The sequence below is a fragment of the Neovison vison genome, chromosome 11 (genome assembly GCF_020171115.1).
Source record: "Neovison vison isolate M4711 chromosome 11, ASM_NN_V1, whole genome shotgun sequence".
NCBI lineage: Eukaryota > Metazoa > Chordata > Mammalia > Carnivora > Mustelidae > Neogale > Neogale vison.
The window spans coordinates 161,683,122-161,704,873 of NC_058101.1; the positions used below are offsets into that span (position 1 = coordinate 161,683,122).

General features: G+C 43.6%; 1 protein-coding gene across 1 annotated transcript in view; it reads right to left on the reverse strand.

The window, feature by feature from the left end:
• Window positions 1-13,747, reverse strand: part of DOCK5 (dedicator of cytokinesis 5) — a 206,866-nt gene extending 193,119 nt beyond the window's left edge. Inside the window, exon 1 of the mRNA XM_044225113.1 lies at window positions 13,537-13,747. Coding sequence (XP_044081048.1) covers window positions 13,537-13,579 — 43 coding nt within the window. The 5' untranslated portion in view covers window positions 13,580-13,747. The remainder of the gene's footprint in view (window positions 1-13,536) is intronic.
• Between the last annotated feature and the right edge of the window lie 8,005 nt (window positions 13,748-21,752).

The window sequence follows — 21,752 nt, forward strand, 5'->3', positions numbered from 1 at the left end:
CCACAACATGGGAGTCTTACAGCCACATGTCCTCATCAATAGCTGGAATGATTCCATGTTTTGTTTTTGTTTTAAAGATTTTGTTTGTCAGAGAGAGAGAGAAATTGAGCACAAGCAGGGGGGTAGAGGTGGGGTAAAAGGGAGAAGGAGAAGCAGACTCCCCGCTGAGTGGGAGCCAGATGTGGGACTTGATCCCATCACGACCTGAGCCACAGGAGACGCTTAACCTACTGAGGCGCCCAGGTGCCCTCCATGGTTTTGTGTTTTACTTAGCTCTTCTGGTGGGACTGCCATTGTGTTTACAACTCCATGATGACAAATACAAAGCAGCTACCTTCCAAATGTTTACTGGACATCTGGATTATCATCTTTTATGAAGTGTCTATTCAAATCTTTTGCCCATTTTTCTACTGGGTTATTCTTTTCTCTTACCGATTTCTAGTTCTTTACAACTTTGCAATATGATCTGTTGGTCAGACATGTGCACTGGGAATGTCTTCTTCCTTCTGTGGGTTGTTCACTTCCTGTGAACAGAAGTTCTTAATTTTAATAGCCTCGGTATAATTTTTAAGTTGGTGGTTTTTTGTGTCCCTTTTTAGAATCTCTGTTGACTCCAAGGTCTAAGTGTTCTCTTATGCTCTCTGCTTTTTTTTTTTTTTAAAGATGCATTTATTTATTCTTAAAGAAAGAGTGGGGGAGGGCAGAGGGAGAGAAAGATCTCAAGCAGACTCCCCTCTTAGCACAGAGCCAGACACAGGGTCTCACAACCCTGAGATGAAGACCTGAGCCAAAACCAAGAGTCAGATGCTTAACTGAGCCACTAAGATGACCCTGCTACACTCTCTTCTGAAAGCCTCTACCTTCCAGACATTTGGATCGCTTTTTTATGGCAGGAAGTAGGGGTCCAGTGATCAATTTTTTTGGCCTTAGGTAGGAGTCCAGTACATTTTTTCAATATACACAGCCAACTGACCCAGCCCCATTTTCTGAAAAGCTCATCCTTAAACTGCCAAATGCCAGTATCATCTTTAGAAGATTCTTTGTCTATCCCCGAGCTCCATTTTAATGGTGTAGCATTCCACTGTATGTGCCATAAATTACTAAACCCATTCATGACTGAGTCACATACATTTTCACATTTTTCTTACGAGTAATGCCCTAATGAATAATCTTGTCCATATATCATTCCCCACATGTATTACTATATTTGCAGGATAAACTCACAGAAATGGAACTCGTAAGTCAAAAGGTATATAAACTTTTCTATTTTAATCAATATTTGATAGAGATTATACCAATTTTAATTGGATTTGTTCAGACCACAATGATACGGCATACACAGTATTATTATAAGACCCGGCACATTAGAATTTCACTTATACCAAATTTCCCCATTTTTTCTGAGCCTTAGGATCCCTTTTTCAAAGACAATAAATGTGTTACTACGCTTCAAGTATCCACTGATTGAGAAAAGATATACAAGCATGTAAGTTCATGGAAACTGTGCCTCACAATCCTGTGAGATGGAAAATCAAATATGAATCATGCTGGAGCACCTGGGTGGCTCAGTTATTAAGCATCTGCCTTCGGTTCAGGTCATGATCCTAGGGTCCTGGGATCGAGCCCCGCATTAGGCTCTCTGCTCCATGGGAAGCCTGCTTCTCCCTCTCCCACTCTCCCTGCTTGTGTTCCCTCTCTCCCTGTGTCTCTGTCAAATAAATAAATAAAATCTTTAAAAAAAGAATAGAAAACGAATCATGCTGTCATGATGTTGGGGCAGGCCTTCTCTTGTTTACTTGCTTCTGTTCACAAGGGAGCTCAAAGCCTGGTTGGAGGGCCTCAAACCCAGGCAGAAAATGCCAGTCCTGTTCTAGGAGGAGCTGGTTCCCATATGAAGTCCAAAGTGGCTCTCTGCCTGAGATGAGACTGCATTGCCGCCCTCCTATCAAGCTGTCCCTTCCCATGGGAACAGCGCAGGGGACTTGCACTCACCACAACAGCAAGGACCCTCACTCAAACTTCTCCAAGCTTAAGTGTTCCAAAGAAAGCATCATCATTTTGTTCAAAATACAGGTCTAAAAAAAGACCAATTTTCTCTCATTCCCAGGTCAATACTAAAATCCTTTATGATCAATACATGACCTCACCTTCACCCATCAACACTCAGTAAACCACAGTAACATTCATTCTCAAACACACCTATAATGTTGTAAGAATGTCATGCTGCTTATTAATTTTGCAACTGACATCATGTCAATACCATGGTGCTGGGGACCAAAGACCATTGGGCCCACAGCAGGACTGAAACATGACCAGCATGGAACCCACAGCTCGACTTCTACTTAGCAGGCTCAAACCTCCAAACACACTTCCTTCCCAAAACTCTTAAAAAAGGGAAGGTGAAGAGCAAAGAAAACCATCAACAAAATGAAAAGGCAGTCTACCAAATGGGAGAAGATATCTGCAAATCACCTAACTGATAAGGAATTATCCAATATATAAAGAAATCATAAATTCAGTAGCTAAAAAAAAATCCAAATTAAAAATGGGGAAAAGATCTGAATAGACATTTTTGCAAAGAAGACATAGATGCCCCAGAGACACATGAAAAGATGCCCAACATCACTAGTCATGAGGGAAATGCAAATCAAAACCACAATGAGATCTCACTTCACATCCTTTAGAACATTTTTATTAAAAAGACAAGAAGCAAGTATTGGTGAGGATGTGAAGAAAAGGGAAGTCTTGTGTCCTGTCAATGGGAATATAAACATTTCCACTGTGGAAAACAGTATGGAGGTTCCTCAAAAATTAAAAACAGAACTACCATATAATCCATCAACCCCACTTCTGGGTATTTATTCAAAGGAACACTAACTTGAAAATATATCTGCACCTCTATGTTTAATGCATCATTATTTATAACAGCCAAGATTTGGAATCAAGCTAAGTGTCCACTGATGGATGAACAGATAAAGAAAATGTGTCACAGACACACCGGGAATATTATTGAGCCATCAAAAAGAAGAAAATCCTGCCATTTGGACTCTGAGGGCATGATGCTAAGTGAAAGAAGTCAGACAGACAAAGACAAATACTGCATGGTATCACTTACATGTGGAATCTTAAAAAAAAAAAAAAAAACGGAACTCATAAAACAGACTGGTGACTGCCAGAAGTGGGGGATGGGTGGCAATCAAAGGGTACACAGTTCCAACTCTAAAATCAGTAAGTCTTGGGGATGTAATGTACAGCATAATGACTACAGTTCGTAATACTGTACTGTATATTTGAAAGTTGAGGGTACCTTTTAAAAGTCCTCATCACGGGGTGCCAGGGTGGTGCAGCTAATCAGCACCCGTCCAACTCTTGGTTTCAGCTCAGGTCGTGATGTGAGGGTCATGGGATTGAGCCCCAACTGGCTCCGTGTTTGGCGTGGAGTCTGCTTGAGATTCTCTCTCTCTATCCCTCCTACTCATGCTCCCCCTCTCTCTAAAGCAAATAAGTCAGTCTTAAAAAAAGGGGGGGGGTGCCTGGGTGGCTCAGTGGGTTAAGCCGCTGCCTTCGGCTCAGGTCATGATCTCAGGGTCCTGGGATCGAGTCCTGCATTGGGCTCTCTGCTCTGCAGGGAGCCTGCTTCCCTCTCTCTCTCTGCCTGCCTCTCCATCTACTTGTGATTTCTCTCTGACAAATAAATAAATAAAATCTTTAAAAAAAAAAAAAAGAAGTCTTCATCATGAGGAAACCTTTGTAACAATGTGTGGTGATGTATATTAACTAGACTCACCATGCTGATCATTTCACATGCCAGACACTTTACACTGTACAAGTGAAACTACCATCATGTTATGTCCGTGGCATTTCAATAAAAGGTGGGGGGGGGAGATGATTTAATAGCTGGATCTTATTTACACCAAAACCTCCACCTAGGAAAAAAACAGGGAAGATGGGCATTTTCCCTTTAGGACTTCATGGGGGGCAATCACTTGTCAGACCCCCTAAGCAGACATCTAAAGAAACTTGCTCTGCCGGTTGTAAAGGGAGAAGCAGCACCTAGAAGAGGACAGGCTGAAACACAAATGTGTGAGCAGCCCTGTGACTCTGCGTGATTACTTCCTGCCTCTGGGGCATGTTTTCCCAATATATTTCCCAATATGTTAGCTATGAGGGGAGGTGTACAGATGCAACTAGTCCTTAATATTTCAAGATTCTATACACAAAAGGGCAAAGCTGTCAGATTTTTATAACAGAGGTTTATGACTTATAACCGGTCTCCAGAAGGACAGGCTGGGGAGGGAGAGCGCTATCATTCCAGGCTCGCAGAAAGTACAAACCAAGTACGGCGCATCCTGTCCAGGTACACGTGTAATGAACAAGTCAGCAGGACGTAGTCTTACTCACCTCAGCTGAGTCAGCAAAGAGCTATTTTCAAGAGAGAATTAATCTCTGCTGTGATTTCTTTTCCCCAAGCTAAGTTATTTGACAAGATAAAGAACGAGTGCCTAGGATTCTGAGTGAGGGCATCCATGGGGTCCACCTCCGGCATCTGACATGGACAGTGCCAGAGTTTAATGGGGTGTGGAAAAGTAGCGAAAATGGCACAATCTGGAAACGTGGATCCATGAATCTAAAGCCACTGGAACAATAGCAGCTTTGCGATGGCACAGAGCTTTGTGAAAGACAAAGACCACTTTTGTCTCTTGCTTGGCAACTGGTTGGTTGCCTGCGATTCAAACAATCCTTTGAGTTCCCGACTGCCAGGCCAGGCTCCCAGAGGACATGGCCTGAGCATCACTTGCAAAAATAAAATTAACACAACCATCCTCCGCTTTCCCTTGCTCACCCAAACCTCTCCCTCAAAGTCATTTCTTAGCCCCATCTCAAAAGCTCTTTCTTAAACTTAAAAATTGAAGCCCGTGATTCCTAAGGAATGCCAGAGGCTACTTACAAACCAATGTCAAAGGTCTCCCAAAGGATTTGTTAACGCCTTTAACACCCACAAACAGTAGACTTCTCCCAGAGGATTTTATCTTTGATGAGGGAGAAAACTATTTTTCCCTCCTTTCAAACATTTTGTGAAGAACAAACTATGTGACCTTAATCGATCTCTGGGGCCAAAGATAGAGGTCAAATTCTAGTACAATTCTATTATAATTCTCAATTTAAATGAGTGGTAATACACTGACCCGGGTTCCTTTCTTGATTCTTCTGACAGTATTAAAATATTTCCTACGTATAGAGTTGTAATTGTTGTCACACTGAATATTGCTGGGAAGAAATTAGAAGTTGGAAAGTTCCCCTTTATGGAAAAATTCATTACAGTGAGATTTGATTCCTCATCCCCCAAACTCCACTGGTTCGTCTCTTAATACTTAGATGAGGAGAAACTACAAGTTATGTTGAAAGCTAACACATTGAAAGGTAGGACCACCACAAAAAGTCTTCAGAGAATGTGGACACACAGAAGCTTGAGCAAGTACTCCCTTTTGCTGCAAAGCCCCTTGCCAATACTCTAAATTACTTTTCTTCTCCACGTGACTTGTAATCTCCTACTTTTTAAATTACCCTGTGCACAGTATATGCTGTGCTTATTCTAAGGGATCTCTACTCCTTTTTTTTTGTAATACGAAGGGAGAAATGCATTTAAAAGCCTTGTTTCAGGGCACCCTGGGTGTCTGCTGCAGCTCAGGTCATGATCCCTGAGTCCTGGAATCCAGCCCCAGGTCAGGCTCCCTGCTCAGCAAGGAGTCGGCTTCTCCCTCTGACCCTCCCCTTTTTCCTGCCCACAATCCCTCCCTCTCTTTCTCTCTCAAATAAATAAATAAAATTTTAAAAATAAAATCCTGTTTCTTTCATTAGACTTCATCTTCTTTTCTCTCCAAGTCATGTGCTCAACACAGCACTAATGCAATGACTCAGAACCTCCTAAACCCTATTTACCACTGTGGTCAAGCACCTTCCTCCAGAAAGCCTCCACAAATAATGCTGGAGGAGGGGGAGGGAGGAGGGGGAAGGGGAAGAAGAGGACTATTCCCACTTTCCCTTCCTATCTAATAGGGCACCATGTAGGATCTCAGTTCCTCTCCCACCCCAAAATGTTCATACAATCCTCTGCTCAAGCAATGTATTAAATCTATTTTATCTATTATTTAAATGTTCTTTTCCCCACTACTTTTGATTGCCCCACTGGAAGGACACACGGGGCAGTATAGTCCATAGCCTGGAGAAAATGGCCTCTTACGATAGACAAGACAAATTTAGGTAGATGATGGGTTCAGTGTTCATTTATTACTGTCATTTATTTACTGAGTGCTGACCACCTGCCGGGTGCTTTTCGCAGGGCTGGAGTTCCCTAATGAAAAAAACGAAGTTCCTGTCCTCATAGCACACGAGACAAGCAGTAAACACAATCAAATAAGCAAGACAGTCACAGACCACGTAAAGAGAAGAAAGGGGAAAAAGAGAGACACTGAGAGGTGTGGGCGGGCAAGGTATGGGCAAAGACAGTAGTAGTACCCTTAGCTAGGGTTCTGAGGAGAACCTAAGGAGGGATTATTCTAACGATGATTCCATTTTTAATTCTTTTTATCTCAACTACACCTGGTGCTTATCATTTGTAGAGTCTGTATTTGTGAATTCTCCTACCTGCTAGAATCTACCGGCAGCCTCAAATGAATATTCCTGGTCCTTCCACAGCCTCTCTCAGATGTGTGTAGAGGGGCAGAATGTGATGTGCAAGTTCCCACCTGAGATCCAACCAGGCCATACCCTCTTTTTCCTTCAGTTCTCATACGGCAAACAAGCATCCTCTCTGCGGTTTTAAAGGCAGTGCCATGTTCTTCTCATATTACGCTGTTAATGATTTCACCTTTGGAAACGGCCCCAAGCATCGCGCTGAAGTGCTGGGTAGTACCCTGGGCCCCAAAAGGCTGGCATTTGTCTCATGGAAAAAATACATGTGTTAGATGAGCTTGGTTCAGGCTTGAGTCCTCGTGCTTTGCTCAGGCTGTGAGTTCACTGCTGGTGAATCAATGATATTATATTAACTTATATTTCTAAAATATAGTATGTAATATATGTTATATAACACATATAACATATATATGGTATATAACATATATTAAATTACATAACACATATAACATATCTATAAACATATAACATATATAACACATATAACATGTGTGTTATGACACATATAACATACATGTTATATGTGTTATATAACATATATTAAATTATATATCAAAGCAGGTCTTTAAACCTGACACAGAAACACACATAAAGTAAGGCTGACCAGTTGATGAAAACACAACCAGAGGCTCCCAAGAACCTGACCCTGAATTTCCCCTAGGAGCCATGGCTCACTCAGTATTCCCTAAGTCAGGGTTCCCAGCTACTTCACAGAATATTAACTACCACCAATCACAGGGATCTACATTACAACAAAAAGAATGCCTCAGTCTGGCATCATGTTTGCTCTTTAATAGAGAAATGGCTTGACAGGGACCAGATTCTAGCCAGACTCCAGGACACTGCTGTTTTATTTTTGTTGATGTTATTTTTATAGTTGCTTTTTCCAATGGCATGTGATACTGGCTCTCCTTTAATGGTAGGAACGTAAGATTTTCTTTTGCAATAATTGTTTTCAGTAAAAATGGAAAGAAAAAAAAAAGGTGGCAACACAGAAGATAAAGTGGGAAACAGACCAGGCATGGTCTCAGACCAGGTATGGACTCAGACACGAAGCTGTTTCACAAGATGAAATCTTGTGACACGTCAGAGATCAAGATGACAATGAACAAGTGAAGTCTGGGAAAACATATGGAGTAGAGTTTTGGCTTGAGCGAGATTATACAGCCACAGATGAAAAACGTATCCTCCATGAGCCTCAGTTTTCTCATCTGGAAAAAGGGGCAATATAGGAGAATTACAGCATTATCTCAGTTTAATGAAATAACAGGTAAAGAAGCAGGTTGAAACTTTTTGGTCTTAGAACCCCTTTTTACTCTTCAAAGTTACTCAAGATCTCAAAGAGTTTTTGTTTATGTGGGTTATGTCTATCACTATTTATCATATTAGAAAGCAAAACCGAGATATTTTACACTTTTTGATTTTAACTAATTTAAAATAATCATAATAGAAGCACCTAGGTGGCTCAGTCAGTTAAGCAGCTGACTTCAGCTCAGGTCATGATCTTGGGGTCCTGTGATGGAGCCTCATAGTGGGCTCCATGCTCAGTGGGGAATCTGCTTGTCCCTCTCCCTCTGCCCTTTCCCACCCTTCCCCTCCGCTCGTTCTCTAATAAATAAATAAAATCGTAAAAATAAAATAATCATGGGGCACCTGGGAGGCTCAGTGGGTCGAGCAACCAACTCTTGACTTCAGCTCAGGTTATGATCGAAGGGAGCCCAGATCAAGCCCAACTTCAGGCTCTGCACACAAGGTGGAGTCTGCCCATTCCTCTCCCTTCTCCTCCCCCTGCATGCACACTCTCTCTCAAATAACAAGATCTTTTTGTTTTAATTAAATAAATAATAAAATAATCATAATAAACCCAATGCATGTTTTTTTGGAATATGTATTTCTCCAAATAAAAACACTTTTCCAAACAAAAACACTTAGGAGATGCACTGCTTTGCATCTGTGTAAAGCTCTTTAACCTCTGCCTTCATGAAAGGCAACTGGATTCCTCCATCCACTTCGGTGTTCAGACTGCTGCAGTATTACACTTCAGGCAGTCTCTGGGAAACTGTACTGTATACTTATGGGAGGGTGAAGTGAAACAGACCAATAATATCTTAGTATTACTGCCAAGGAAGTTTCTAATTCCCCTGAAAAACATCTCCATAACCCCCACATGTACCTGGAACATACTGAATTACAGGGTTTAAAACACTCACAAAGTAAATTCATAGTAAATATTAATTCTCTATTCCCCTTATCCTTAGCCTCCATGTTATTAGAACATGAACACATTGGGGCAAAGACTTCTCCAGCTGTAGAGTATCTACAGCAGCATCATGCCTCCTGTAGACAGATGACCAACAAGTGTTACTGTTGTTCCTTATTCTGGTTCCATAACTAATTAGCTGTGTGATTTTCAGCTAAGGATTTTTATTCTGTGTTCAAATTCAGAGACCCATGGATGTGAAAAGGGGAAGAAAATGCATCTCTATTTCCTAACACTCAGCATTTACTTTAATTATGACTGGAGGCAATATACCCCACTTGCAGCAAACCCAAATCATAGGTATTTTCGTATCATATCACAGTTACTGCAGATATCTTACGAAAATCACATACGCTCATCACTAATTCAAAAGTAGGATAGTTATTAGATCTGCCACTAAATCTTGTTATCTAGCGCCTTAATAAGCACATATCTTACCATACACACAAATTCTGAAAAATATCTTGACAGCTGTATTTCAAAACAACTGGGTTTCATTTCTAACCCTTCATAGTTGACTTTGTGCACTTAAAATCATTATTTGAAGGAAATGATCCACAAGCTTAACCAGATGACTAAGGGAGTTCATGCAGTCAAAAGGTTACCTTGCGTTAAACAATTCACTTTACGACTTTAGTCTCTAAGTTCCCCTCTTTAAAGGGAACCCAGACCAGTTATCCTGAGACCCTCCCTTCAAGAGCTGAAAGGGAACCCACAGCACACCTGACTGCATTACCAAAAAGCTACAAGAGTCTGCTCTCAATTTTTACACAGCAATTGAGAGTCTACTGAGCTAAGTGCTTTCAGATTAATGCGGTTTAGCAGAACCAGATGAAGAGCTAATGGTGAAAGCAAAGGTCTTCCCACACTACCTTTTATCACATTATAACAATACAGATCACAAATAAGCAATAATTAATTATTCTGCAAAAAAAAAATCAACCATCTACATAATCTGGGGCTATTATTGATAAGAACTGCTTGTTTGGATGCAGACTTATACACAAATGTTTCAAAGCATCAGAAGAGTAACCTGGATATGTATCACTAACGTTCTTTAAATCTAAATAAAAGTGATTACACCCTCATATTCTCAAACAAAAATTTCAAGAAAGAGAGAAAATAAAGAAAAATAAGACAGCTTTCCATGGCAATGGGAAGTGCCCTTGTATCCAAGCACTGGCACGGAGAACTTCACACCGGGATACTAATGGACTAGAACTTTCAAGAAGCGAATCTATTGGTCCTCTCCCTTGATAACACAGATAACACGTGTGGGTCATTCAGGCCCTTCTAAATGCTAGAGACTGAGCCAACAGAGCTACGTTTAAGAACTAAGAAAGCCCAGACAGATTGCATTTCAGTCCCCATAGAAAAATCTAGGCTATGTCAGGAGCAGCCAATAGTGAGTGGCACCAAGATAATATAAAAGTAGAGACTGCTAGCTTCCCTTAGCAAAATTCAAATGGAGATCAAAGTGCCAACCTCACACAGAGTAGCTGTGAGTCATTAAAATGCTTCCAAATGTCTATCATATGGTTTCCTTCACCCAGAAACGCAATCCGACCACCAGACGCTCACAAGTGATAACTATCCCCCCCAAACATCCAACAGGCCAATTTTCCTAATTATATTTAAATGAGTCTGTCTACTCTATGCTTATTTTCTCAACAGCACATCTCTCTCTCTCTTTTTTTTTTTTTTTTTTGACTTGCAAAGGAAAAGACAGACTGAAGGGCCTAATTTCACACATTTAACCAAACAAAATAAAACTAATATTGTGGTGAATGGGGGGGGGGAGAGGAACTGCATTAAATCATCATAGAAATTAGGTTAGGGAGTTACAATGTCACCTCAACGCCAAGAATAAGCAGTTACTGAATATATGCTCTATACCTGGTATTGTGACAGGGATACAGAACCATAACCTTCTGATTCAGTGAACCCAAGGATAAAAGGGTAAGTAACGAAGGATGGCACAATGTAGTGACTGTAGTGTGAGGACAGGCATAAGGGTTTGGTAAGGTCTGGTTCATACCCGATCTGGGGAAGCAATGGAAATGGATTTGAGCCCTGAGGAAAAGGCCGGATTCAGGAAGATGCAGGCATCGGAGGGTACTCCGGGCAGGGGATAGGCACAAGGGAGCAAAGTCCCAAAGGAGAGCCTCTCCATTGAATATTGCACAAGAGCAAAGAAGGGCAGTGTCTGCACTAGTGAGTTCACGAAAGAAGCCAGGAGAGATAAGGCTGGTGGAGACAGGTTGAACCAGATTATCCTAACCTTGAAAGCTGGGCTCAATTTAGACTTTACCCTGTAGACCAAGGAAGGCTTCCAAGGAGGGAGGTGTTAGGAACAACAGTGAGTTTTAGGAATAAACAATGGTGATTTATCTCTGAGGCCAATCTGTCCTAACAGTGGGTCCTTTTGTCAAGCCAAGATTAATCAGAATCCATTGTGTCTAGTAAAATAAGTGTGCCAAATTATATCACCCGGCAATTTTGCTACCACCTATGCCCTGGAAATGCAACTCAAATACTTTTCTTGGCTGATGATAAATAACCAGGTAATCTGATCCCAGAACGGGGGGGGGGGGGGGGGGGGAGTGTATTAAAAAGAAAACATGTCATACTTGCTCCTGTGACAATGGCATTAATACCATGGGGGGGGGGGGGAGGGCGCCTGGGTGGCTCAGTAGGTTAAAGCCTCTGCCTTCGGCTCAGGTCATGATCCCAGAGTCCTGGGACAGAGCCCTGCATCAGGCTCTCTGTCCAGCGGAGAGTCTGCTTCCTCCTCAATCTTTGCCTCTTTGCCTACTTGTGATCTCTGTCAAATAAATAATTAAAATATTTAAAGCAAACAAAAAACCCCATATGGGGGGGCCTACATGAAAGTCATAATTGTTTTGGATCCTGTTAAAATTAAAATTGATAACTTTGTAAGTAGTAATTAATGATTAGGCATCGCTAAATATGCCTTAATTTAGTAGTACTCTGTAACGCTCAAATATAAAGAAACTAATTCCCTCTATCTTATGAGACCATTTCACCTCCATAACTACTGGCTACTTACTGGCATCTGCCATGTGGAAGCCTCAAGACCAAATTAGGACAAGGTGGTCTGGAGCAGAAGAAAGACCTACTCATTTCTGAGTTGGAACCACAGGAAAGTGCAAAGATTCTAAGTAAAATGTAAGAGGAAAGAAGTTGTGTTTTTTTTTTAAATAGAGGGAAAACACTTACATACATATATAGAGGATCACAATTAAGAATACTACAGTAAATATGAAAGGGTTTGGTTGTTGGTTTCTTTAAACTGACTCCTGGTTACAGAGTTGAAAAGCACTAGAGGACGTTTAAGAGTATCTCTGCAAAGGACTTCATGGTCAGAAAACGCAGAAGCACATAAGAGGTCCAGGGACCACTCCCTACTAACTGAAGCAGTGAGGGGGAAATGGGGGCGGGGAAGGGACGAAAGTAAAAGATTAAATTACAAATGGGCCAAATGAATGAACCTGACAGGAAGTGATAAAATTCTCAACACACACAACTGTGTTTATTCTAGGGAACCGCTCGGAAATCTACTTGCCCTGTAATCTACCGACTAATGGCAGTCTTCCCACGAGACCTCAGCAACCTCACTCCTGGATAAAAGGTGCAAGGACCACGGTTTTTCCCCTGGGTCAAAAGCAGGCACAGCCAGTGTTTTGGGTCCAAAACAACACAAAAGCAATCCCTCCGCGGGTGGTGGGGGCTCCTCCAGGACCGCTGTTAGGAATGCCAAGTGCCTGGGCAGGACCTGTAACGGCTTTCTTAACAAAACATCCTCATATTATCCCACGATGAAACTCCGGGCTCGGAAGGCAGTCTTACACCGTCTGTCTTCATGCACGGTCCGTTAGGGACGAGCGTGTCTGCACAACCAGTACTCCCCCCCGCCCCCGGGGGGCAACCACCCCCCGCTGCCTGGTCACACACTTCCTGTTTCTTCCACCACCCCTACCCCACTACTTCAGTTTCCCATTCAGTTTACAACTATTAGCAGGGTCCCAGTCCCTGGGAGGAAAGGGGGGCGGGCGGCATTCCACCCCCAAACCCTCACTTTGGGACCTCAGAGAGAACCCAAGAAGGAAGGCAGAAAGCCCTGGGTCCCCGAGCGGCACCCGCATTCGGCCGACGGCGGCCGAATTACAAACTACTCAATGAAACCACAAAGATGCGGAGGAGAAAGGCGAGCACCCGGGCGCGGTGCCCCAAATGAATAGCAGGCGAGCGCTCATCTTTTGACGTTTCCATCGTGCAGAGCGCCTGAGCTTTGGGTTCGGGAGCCGGATGACCAGTCCCGGAGCCCGAGTGCACTTTTAGCCCTCGGATTCCCCAAACCGGGAGGGACGTCCCCAACCGGGAACTGTCGCCGGGGTAGCTGAGCCCCGACTGCGCCTGCGAGGGCAGCGGGAGCCGAACCCGGTACCGAGCAGCGCGGGTACCCAGTGGCCCGGCGTCCAGCGCCCAACTTTGCGCAAGCCAGGGCCGCTCCCGCGAACTTCGCGGCAGCCGGGCGCGGGGGGGGTGGGGCGAGCACTCACCAACCCCGTACTTCTGCCTCTTGGTCGGGATCCAGCGGGCCATGGCGGCGACCTCGCCCCGCGGCGGCAGCGGCTGCGGCTGCGGCGGCTACAGCTCCTGGGGCCCCGGCCGCCGCCGCGCCGCGCTGCCGCGCGTCCCGGGCTCCTCCGCCATGTTCCGGCAAACTTCGCCGACCCCGAGAGCCGTCTCCCAGTCGCGCCGCCCGCACGGGACTCACTCCGGCTCGGCCCCGGCCCGCGGTCACCTGCTGGGCCGGGCGGCCGCGCCGCCGTGCGCGCCCCTCCCGGCGCCGCCCCGGCCCCTCCCGCCGGCCGCGCCCTCCGCCCGCCGGGGCCGCCTCCGCGCCCCGACCCGCGGGCGCCCGGCGTCTCCCGCCCGCCCCGGGGCTCTGCGCTCTGCCGGCTCCGCCTCGCGCACTTCCCGGGAGCCGCTTCGGCTCAGGTTTTTTCCATTTAGTGTTTGGCGTTCCCCCCTCCCCCGCACTGTCTTCCTCACCCGGATTAAACCCTCGAGGTTGGATCCCGGGGGGCGTCGGGAGGGCAGCGCTGGAGGCGCGGGGCACACCCAGGCGGGCTGCGGGCCGCGGGTGGGCAAGGAGTGCGGGGTCGCGCCCACTGCGCGCCGCGCCTCTGGGGGAACGAGTATAAATTCATAAGTTGCTTCTCGGCCCCGGACACCCCCAGTGTCTGGCACTCAGCGGCGCTCAATAAATATTTGTTGAATGAATGAGCAGTTGACTACGGCGTTCACCCCCTAGAGCTTTAACTGACACCGAGAGAGCCGGAAGCCGGACTCCGGGGCAGACATGATCTCCCCGGGCCACCGTTTATAGCTTTCAAAGCGGGCTCATCCGTCTCCGGGTAAATAGAGACCCGATGCGAGGGAGCCGTGCTCTGCAGAAGCGTCAGTTTCCTAGGGTAGCTCAGTTGGGAAAAATTATTTAGAAAGCCTTAACTTGGAAATTCTGTACCCCCCCCCAGCATCGGCACTCCTCCCCAGCTGGAGAAATGCAGACCCTTATGCTCGAGGGAAAACTTTTCCCTAGGACCCCCCCCCCATTTCCAAGAGACCTGCAACGTGAGACCATCCCTGCGGAGTGGGGGACGGGGCACACCCGAGTCCTCTCTCCTTCGCTGCCTGTGTAGTTTTGACCAACAGCCAAACGCAGGGACTGCTGCTTTGAACTGAAGAAGGCTTCTCCTGGAGCCCCCTGAAAACCCTCCCGGATCTCACTTCCTCCTGGAGAGACCTCGGGAATGACGGTGGGATTAGAGACACCTGAGTTGGGGGGAGGGAAAGGGGGAGGGACGTTTTGCTACCTAACTACCCACAGAAGTAAAATCTCAGAGTAAATGGCCAGCCCATTTATGTTGAGGGTTTTAGAAAACACCTCTTGAACCAACTTTTTTGTCCTTGCAGCCTATGACATTTTCCTTGCCTATTTGGAACATGAAAGAAAGACAAAATATACACGTAGTAAAAGAGAATGAAACTTGGTTGGAGAATTAGTGCATTGTAAGTTTGGTAACTTTTGCAAAACCAGATCTGAAATTTAAAACAAAACAAAAAAGTCCTGTTCTAGGTGGGTAACCCCTTACTTTCTTCTTCATCAAAAATAGGCATTTATTCACAGAGTGTAGTGATCGTTTAAGAATCTGTCACTTTAGGGGTGCCTGGGTGGCTCAGTGGGTTAAAGCCTCTGCCTTCAGCTCAGGTCATGATCTCAGGGTCCTCGGATCGAGCCCCGCATCTGGCTCTCTGCTCAGCCGGGAGCCTGCTTCCTCCTCTCTCTCTGCCTGCCTCTCTGCCTACTTGTGATTTCTCTCTCTGTGTCAAATAAATAAATAAATCTTTAAAAAAAAAAAAAAAAGAATCTGTCACTTTAGACTTAACATCACGAAGGCATGAAGGCATTCCACCATCTCCCTGAAAATAATTTTTCTTTCTCTGCCAATGATATCATGATTAACCTAGTTTCCAGGCTAGATAATCTCTTCTTCCCACAAACACTAGCTATGTGCCTATTGGGTTTCAGGCACTGTCCTAAGAATGGTTCACAGCAATGAATATAGAAAAACCCCTACCCTCATAGAGCCTACAGTCCGGAAGAGGAGAGTAAAACAAAACAAAGATACTGCCACATGAGGCTAAGCATGTAGAGAAAAATCCCAAGCAGGGAGGATAGGATTGGGGGTGGGGGGTAGATTCTGCTGTTTTATATTGAGCAAAGGTGACATTGAAGTATAGACTAAAAGGAAGTATGGATTCCAGGGGAAAGTATTCTGGACATCAGGAACAACAACAAATGCAGAGACCTGGAGGCATGTTTAACATGTTCTTAAAACAACAAGAAATCCTGGTTGGTAAGAGGTCAGTAAGGACCAAGTTTGGCCCAAGAGGCATAGGGTGGCCAGATAGAGCAGACCCTGAAAGGAGTAATAAGGACTTATATGTTACAACAAAAGGTTGAAGGGTTTTGAGCCAACCTAGGACACAATCTAATTTGCTTGCCTGTGGGAAGAAGAGATTATAAAGGCCCAAGGGAAGACACAGGAATATTTTAGTAGTTCGAGCAAGAAATGAAAATAGTTGGGTCCAGGATGGTAGGGGAGAGATTGAAAAGAGGTTGGATTCTTAGCATACACTGAAGGCAGAACCAACAGGAGTGCTGTGCACAGAGGGAATTTACTGTGAGGCTTCTGGACATTTTCATTAGCTTATGTTTCTGGAAAATTTGCAAAGAAAAAAATGTGTTGTGTTTGTGTGTGTGTTTTCTTAAGATCTTTACCTTATATGCTTCAGGCCCCAGAGAACTTGGATCTTGTCCCTGGGTGTGATAGCTGGGTCAGGGATGACTCTAAGACTGAGGGCTTGAGCAACTGGTAAACACATCCAAATTGTCCCGTACTGAAGTTTTGCCCTCTTACTTCTTTATGGCTTACCTTGTCATACCTTCCTCAGTCAGTGATGCCTACAGGTGGACCATTAGGAGCTAAAGCATTTGCATTATAGAATGGGACCTTCACAAAGTTATTTTAATCACCTCTGTTCAAGGAAATTGTTTCACCGATGTTCTCTAACCACTGTTATATTCTGAATTTAATACACCAGAGTGTTCGTGCTCATTAAGTGGATCTGGATTTCTACCAAAATCATTTCAGCTGCCTTTTCTGGAATGTTTTCAGCTGCCACCCCCTACCACATTTTGCAACACTTGAGGTTTGAATTTGGGCATTGGATATCTCAGGTTTGACAATGGTTGCATTAAGAGGGTTGGAGGCAAACGGAAAATTTTAATTACGGCTTTCAGTATGTTTATTCTTTTTCCTCTGAAGCCTGAAGCCCACCCACTTTGTTATATCAGATGGTTAAATCCAAATTTGAAAGTCCATTTAAATCATAAAAGCAGAGCTATTCAATGTCTTTTATTAAAATTAGGCTTTAAAATTAGAGAGTCAGCCAGATGGGTAGGTGTAATAAGAGTGTGATTCCCAGAAATATCATTTCACTTCCATCTGATTTCTTTTCAGAAGAAACAGTAAGCATATTCCACAACCAGAGATATTCAGACTTCAAAACCTACACAAATACAAACACATGCACCCGCCGGCATTAGCATACTCTGCTTGAGAGTATGCCTTGGAGAAAGTGTGCTTTGGAGAAAGAAATGAGGATAAATTAATTTGGAGGCCAGTTTGACATGAAAATTGTGACTATCCCTTACAATGCCTAAGAGAAAGACAAATGTGGGGATAACTGGCAAGAGCCTTCACTTCCTCCATTGATTACCAGGTTTATTTTGCCAAATCTGGCTGACTAGATTGCTTCTCTGAAAGAAGCTATGGATTCTGCTTTAAAAAGTGTCTCTTTTTTGTCTTCCTAGATAGAAGAGGCTCATTCTTTGAGCCTATGTATGAATGAGTGTATTTGCTAGAATTCCCACCCCGCCAAAAAAAAAGGAAAAGCATAATCGGCTCTAACCACCACTTTACGGTCTTCTAAGGGCAAATGCTTTAGGACAAGGTGGTTGTATGTAGGTGGAGCACAGGGCGATGCATTGTCATTTGGGACCCGTGAGCTAAAGGGGACAAGGAAACTGACCTCCACACCCCTAGAAGCACTTTTTTTTAATGTACCCTACAAACTCGCATCACTATCCACTCTCTGCCCCACCCCCCAAATGATTTGTCTGGTGAGCATTTTTGGGTCTGTTTGTGCTTCTGCCATGTGATATTGTAGGTTCTGCTTCTCTGATGAGTGGGAGATGATGGTCGGTGCTCTAATGCAAGTCATAGCCTCATCCCCATTGTTGCATGATTTAAGCTTGGGAAGCACTTTCATTCTATTCACGAACACAGCAGAAAGCTTGTAGTTTTGTTTCTAGAATGCTCGTTGCTGTAAAGATTGAAATGTGCTTCAAGTTCACCTTTGGGAGAAGCTGATGACATGAGCAATTCAAAGTCATTAGTTTGATGAAAATTGGATATTCATGTGAGAAACAATGAAAACCATTGGAGTTTTCAAAACTTTGCTCATACGTGTATCTTGAAAAGTTCCTATATGTGTTGAAAATTTGTCTTCCTTAAATTCTTTAAAACAAGAGGAGATAGGAATTAAGAAGCAATGTGGAAAAATTATGGTGTAAGCATAAGTCAAAATAATTAATTTGTATATGTCAAAATAATTAATTTGTACATGCCAATATATAAAATTATATTTTACATGGAAAAATGACATCAAACATTAAAAAAGGGAAAGTTTTGGGATACCTGGGTGACTCAGTCAGTTAAGCATATGCCTTTGGCTCAGGTCTTGATCCCAGGGTCCTGGATAGGAATCCCATAGTAGGTGCCTTGTGCCTGCCACTCCCCCTGCTTGTGCTGTCTCTGTGTCTCTCTCTGACAAATTAAAAAAAAAAAAAATTTTTTTAAATGAAAAGTTTTATTCAACCTTCTTCAAAATAAAATAAACAAAAGAAAACTTCTTGGTCGCTGAGATTTCTGGATGATAGAGGTAAACAAGAAGTTAAATGCACAAATGTAACCTTTACTTGTGACAAGAGTGAAGCTTCATTCTACAATCTTTGGTAACAGTGACACTGTAACTATATTGTTTAGGTGACTGTCATAGTCAGCACATTTGTCTTCCCATTACTTCATGGTCAGTTAAGAAACACATATTGGATCCAGAATTTTTATTTAACACCAGATAGATTTTCCGTGGTCGCCAGCTGTAGTGTAGCAATAATAATATTCATGGCCTGTGCCTGGCACTATTCTAAATCAACTTGTTTAATCCCCACACAACCTAATGAGGTAAATCAAACTATTGCCCCCCACCCTTACAAATGTGGAAAGCATGGCCCAGAACAATCTAAGATATTGCCCACATGATGAGTTAGCGGCAGAACTAAATTCAAACCCTGAGCAGACTGTCTCCAGGGTCCATGTTCTAAACCAGGGGTCAGTGAACTGTTGCTGTAGGGGCCCATACATATATTTTAGATTTTGCAGGCCATCTGGTCTCTGTTGCATCTGCTCCACTCTGTAACTGTAGCAGGAAAATAGCCATAGACAATATGTGAACAAATAAGTGTGACTATGTTCTAATAAAATTTAATTGTAGATGCAAAATTTGAATCTTATAATTTTCATATGTTGTGAAATATTCTATTTTTGACTTTTTCAATCATTTAAAAATGTAGAAAATATTCTCAACGTGAAGCCTGTACAAAAACAGGTTGTGGGTTGTTGTTGGCCCGAGGGCCATAGTTGGCCAATCCCTGCTCAAAACTATGACCGCCACCTTTTGAAGTGAGTGGAAAGGCTAGGGGTGCCGCCAGGAGAAGAGTCAGGGTGACAAGGGAGACATCAGTGTAGGACCTTTCCACCAGAAGTCTGCTACATTAAGAGTTTGAGAGAAGCTCCTGGAAAACAAGTTGTTGGAAGAGAATGACTCCAGGTAAAAAAAGTTGCTTTAGAGATTACAGTATCTGTTTGGGGGAATTGTCTCTTGGCCTAGCTCCTCTGAACTCTATTCTGAATGATAGGAGCTATAAATAAAAAACATAACTAAGCCTTTGTAAGACAGCAGACGAGCAAGTGGAACAAGTAGACTTCCTCAGGTGGATGGGGGAGGCACATTTCTCAGACTGTCATTCATAACAGCCAAGATATGGAAACAACGAAGTGTCCATCCAAGATGAATGGATAAAGAAGATGTGGTGTGACCATACAATAGACCATTGTTCCACCATGAGAAAGACAGACATTTGTGATAGCATATGGATGACCTTGAGGGCATTATGCTAAGTGAAGTAAGTCTGAGAAAAATACTGTATAATCTCACTTGAAGGTGGAATCTTAAAAAAGGCCAGATTCATAGAAAGTATCGTGGTTGGCAGGGTCTGGGGGTTGGGAGAAGTGAGGAGATGTTGGTCAAAGGGTGCAAACTCCCCCAGTTAGAAGACGAATAAGTTGTGAGGATATTTCTTTTTTTTTTTTTAAGATTTTATTTATTTATTTGACAGAGAGAGAAATCACAAGTAGACACAGAAGCAGGCAGACAGAGAGGGGGAAGCAGACCCCATGCCAAGCAGAGAGCCTGATGTGGGGCTCCATCCCAGGACCCTAAGATCATGACCTGAGCCGAAGGCTCAATCCACTGAGCCACCCAGGTGCCCCAGTTGTGAGGATCTTGCATGGTGATTATAGCTGACAATACTGTATTATATCCTTGAAAGCTGCTAAGGGAGTAGATCTTCAATTTTCTCACCTGAACTATATAGGAAAGCATATGGTAATTACGTGATGTGATCAAGGTGTTAGCTATAGCTGTGGGATTAATTATTTTGCAATAGATGAATGTATCAAATCAACATGTTGTACACCTTAGACTTACACAGTGTTATATGTTAATTATATCTCAGTAAAGCTGAGCGGGAAAAGAATGGAGGGAGGCACTCTCATGAGTATCCTAGTGGAAATGACGATGGGTTTTCTCAGATCATGGTGCCAAGAGAGGTGACATCCTCCATGAAAAAGTTTGCTCAGCCAGGTAGATACTGATGAGACCATCTGGCAAAGGTCAGAGCAGAAGAAAGAAAAAGTGGGCAGATTGCTGTGAATTCTGAGTTACACCCTTTGGGCTTTTCCAGAAAAACTGGAAGGGGGACTTGGCAGGGAAATAAATGAGGGTGTTGAAGCTGTAGAACCAGTGACTGATAGGAACTTTTTAAAAAAAATTTTGCTGAAATATAATGACATATCAAATTGCATGCGTTTTTTAAAAAGATTTTATTTATTTATTTGACAGACAGAGATCACATGTAGGCAGAGAGGTGGGTGGCGGGGTGGGGGGGTGCAGGAAGCAGGCCCCTCACTGAGCAGAGAGCCTGATGCGGGGCTCAATCCCAGGACCCTGAGATCATGACCTGAGCCAAAGGCAAAGGCTTTACACACTGGGCCACCCAGGTGCCCCAAATTGCATGCGGTTAAAGTGTGCAGTGTGATGATGATTTGATACACTTCTATACTGTGAGGTAAGGACCACAAATAAGGACCACCTCTGTCACTTATACCACCTTGTGTGTGTAGTAAAAACATTTAAGATTTACTCTTAGGAAGTTTTCAAATACATAATACAGTATTGTTAACTATAATCACATGTGTGTTAGACTTCCAGAACCTATCCACCTTATAACTGGAAGTTTGTGCCCTTTGACCAACATATTCCCCTCCCCTTAGGCCCTGGTAACCACCAATCTCCTCTGTATTTTGATAAGTTTGACTTTTTTTTTAGATTCCACATATACATGAGACCATACAGTATTGGTCTTTCTCTGCTTATTTCACTTAGCATAATGCCCTCAGGATCCATCCATGTTCTTGCAAATGGCAGGATCCCCTTCTATTTCCATGATGAATAATATTCCACTGTGCATAAATAAATCCAGCACATTTTCTTTTTTTTATTTCATTTTTTTCCAATTTATTTATTTTCAGAAAAACAGTATTCATTATTTTTTCACCACACCCAGTGCTCCATGCAAGCCGTGCCCTCTATAATACCCACCACCTGGTACCCCAACCTCCCACCCCCCCCCCGCCACTTCAAACCCCTCAGATTGTTTTTCAGAGTCCATAGTCTCTCATGGTTCACCTCCCCTTCCAATTTACCCAAATTCCCTTCTCCTCTCTAACGCCCCTTGTCCTCC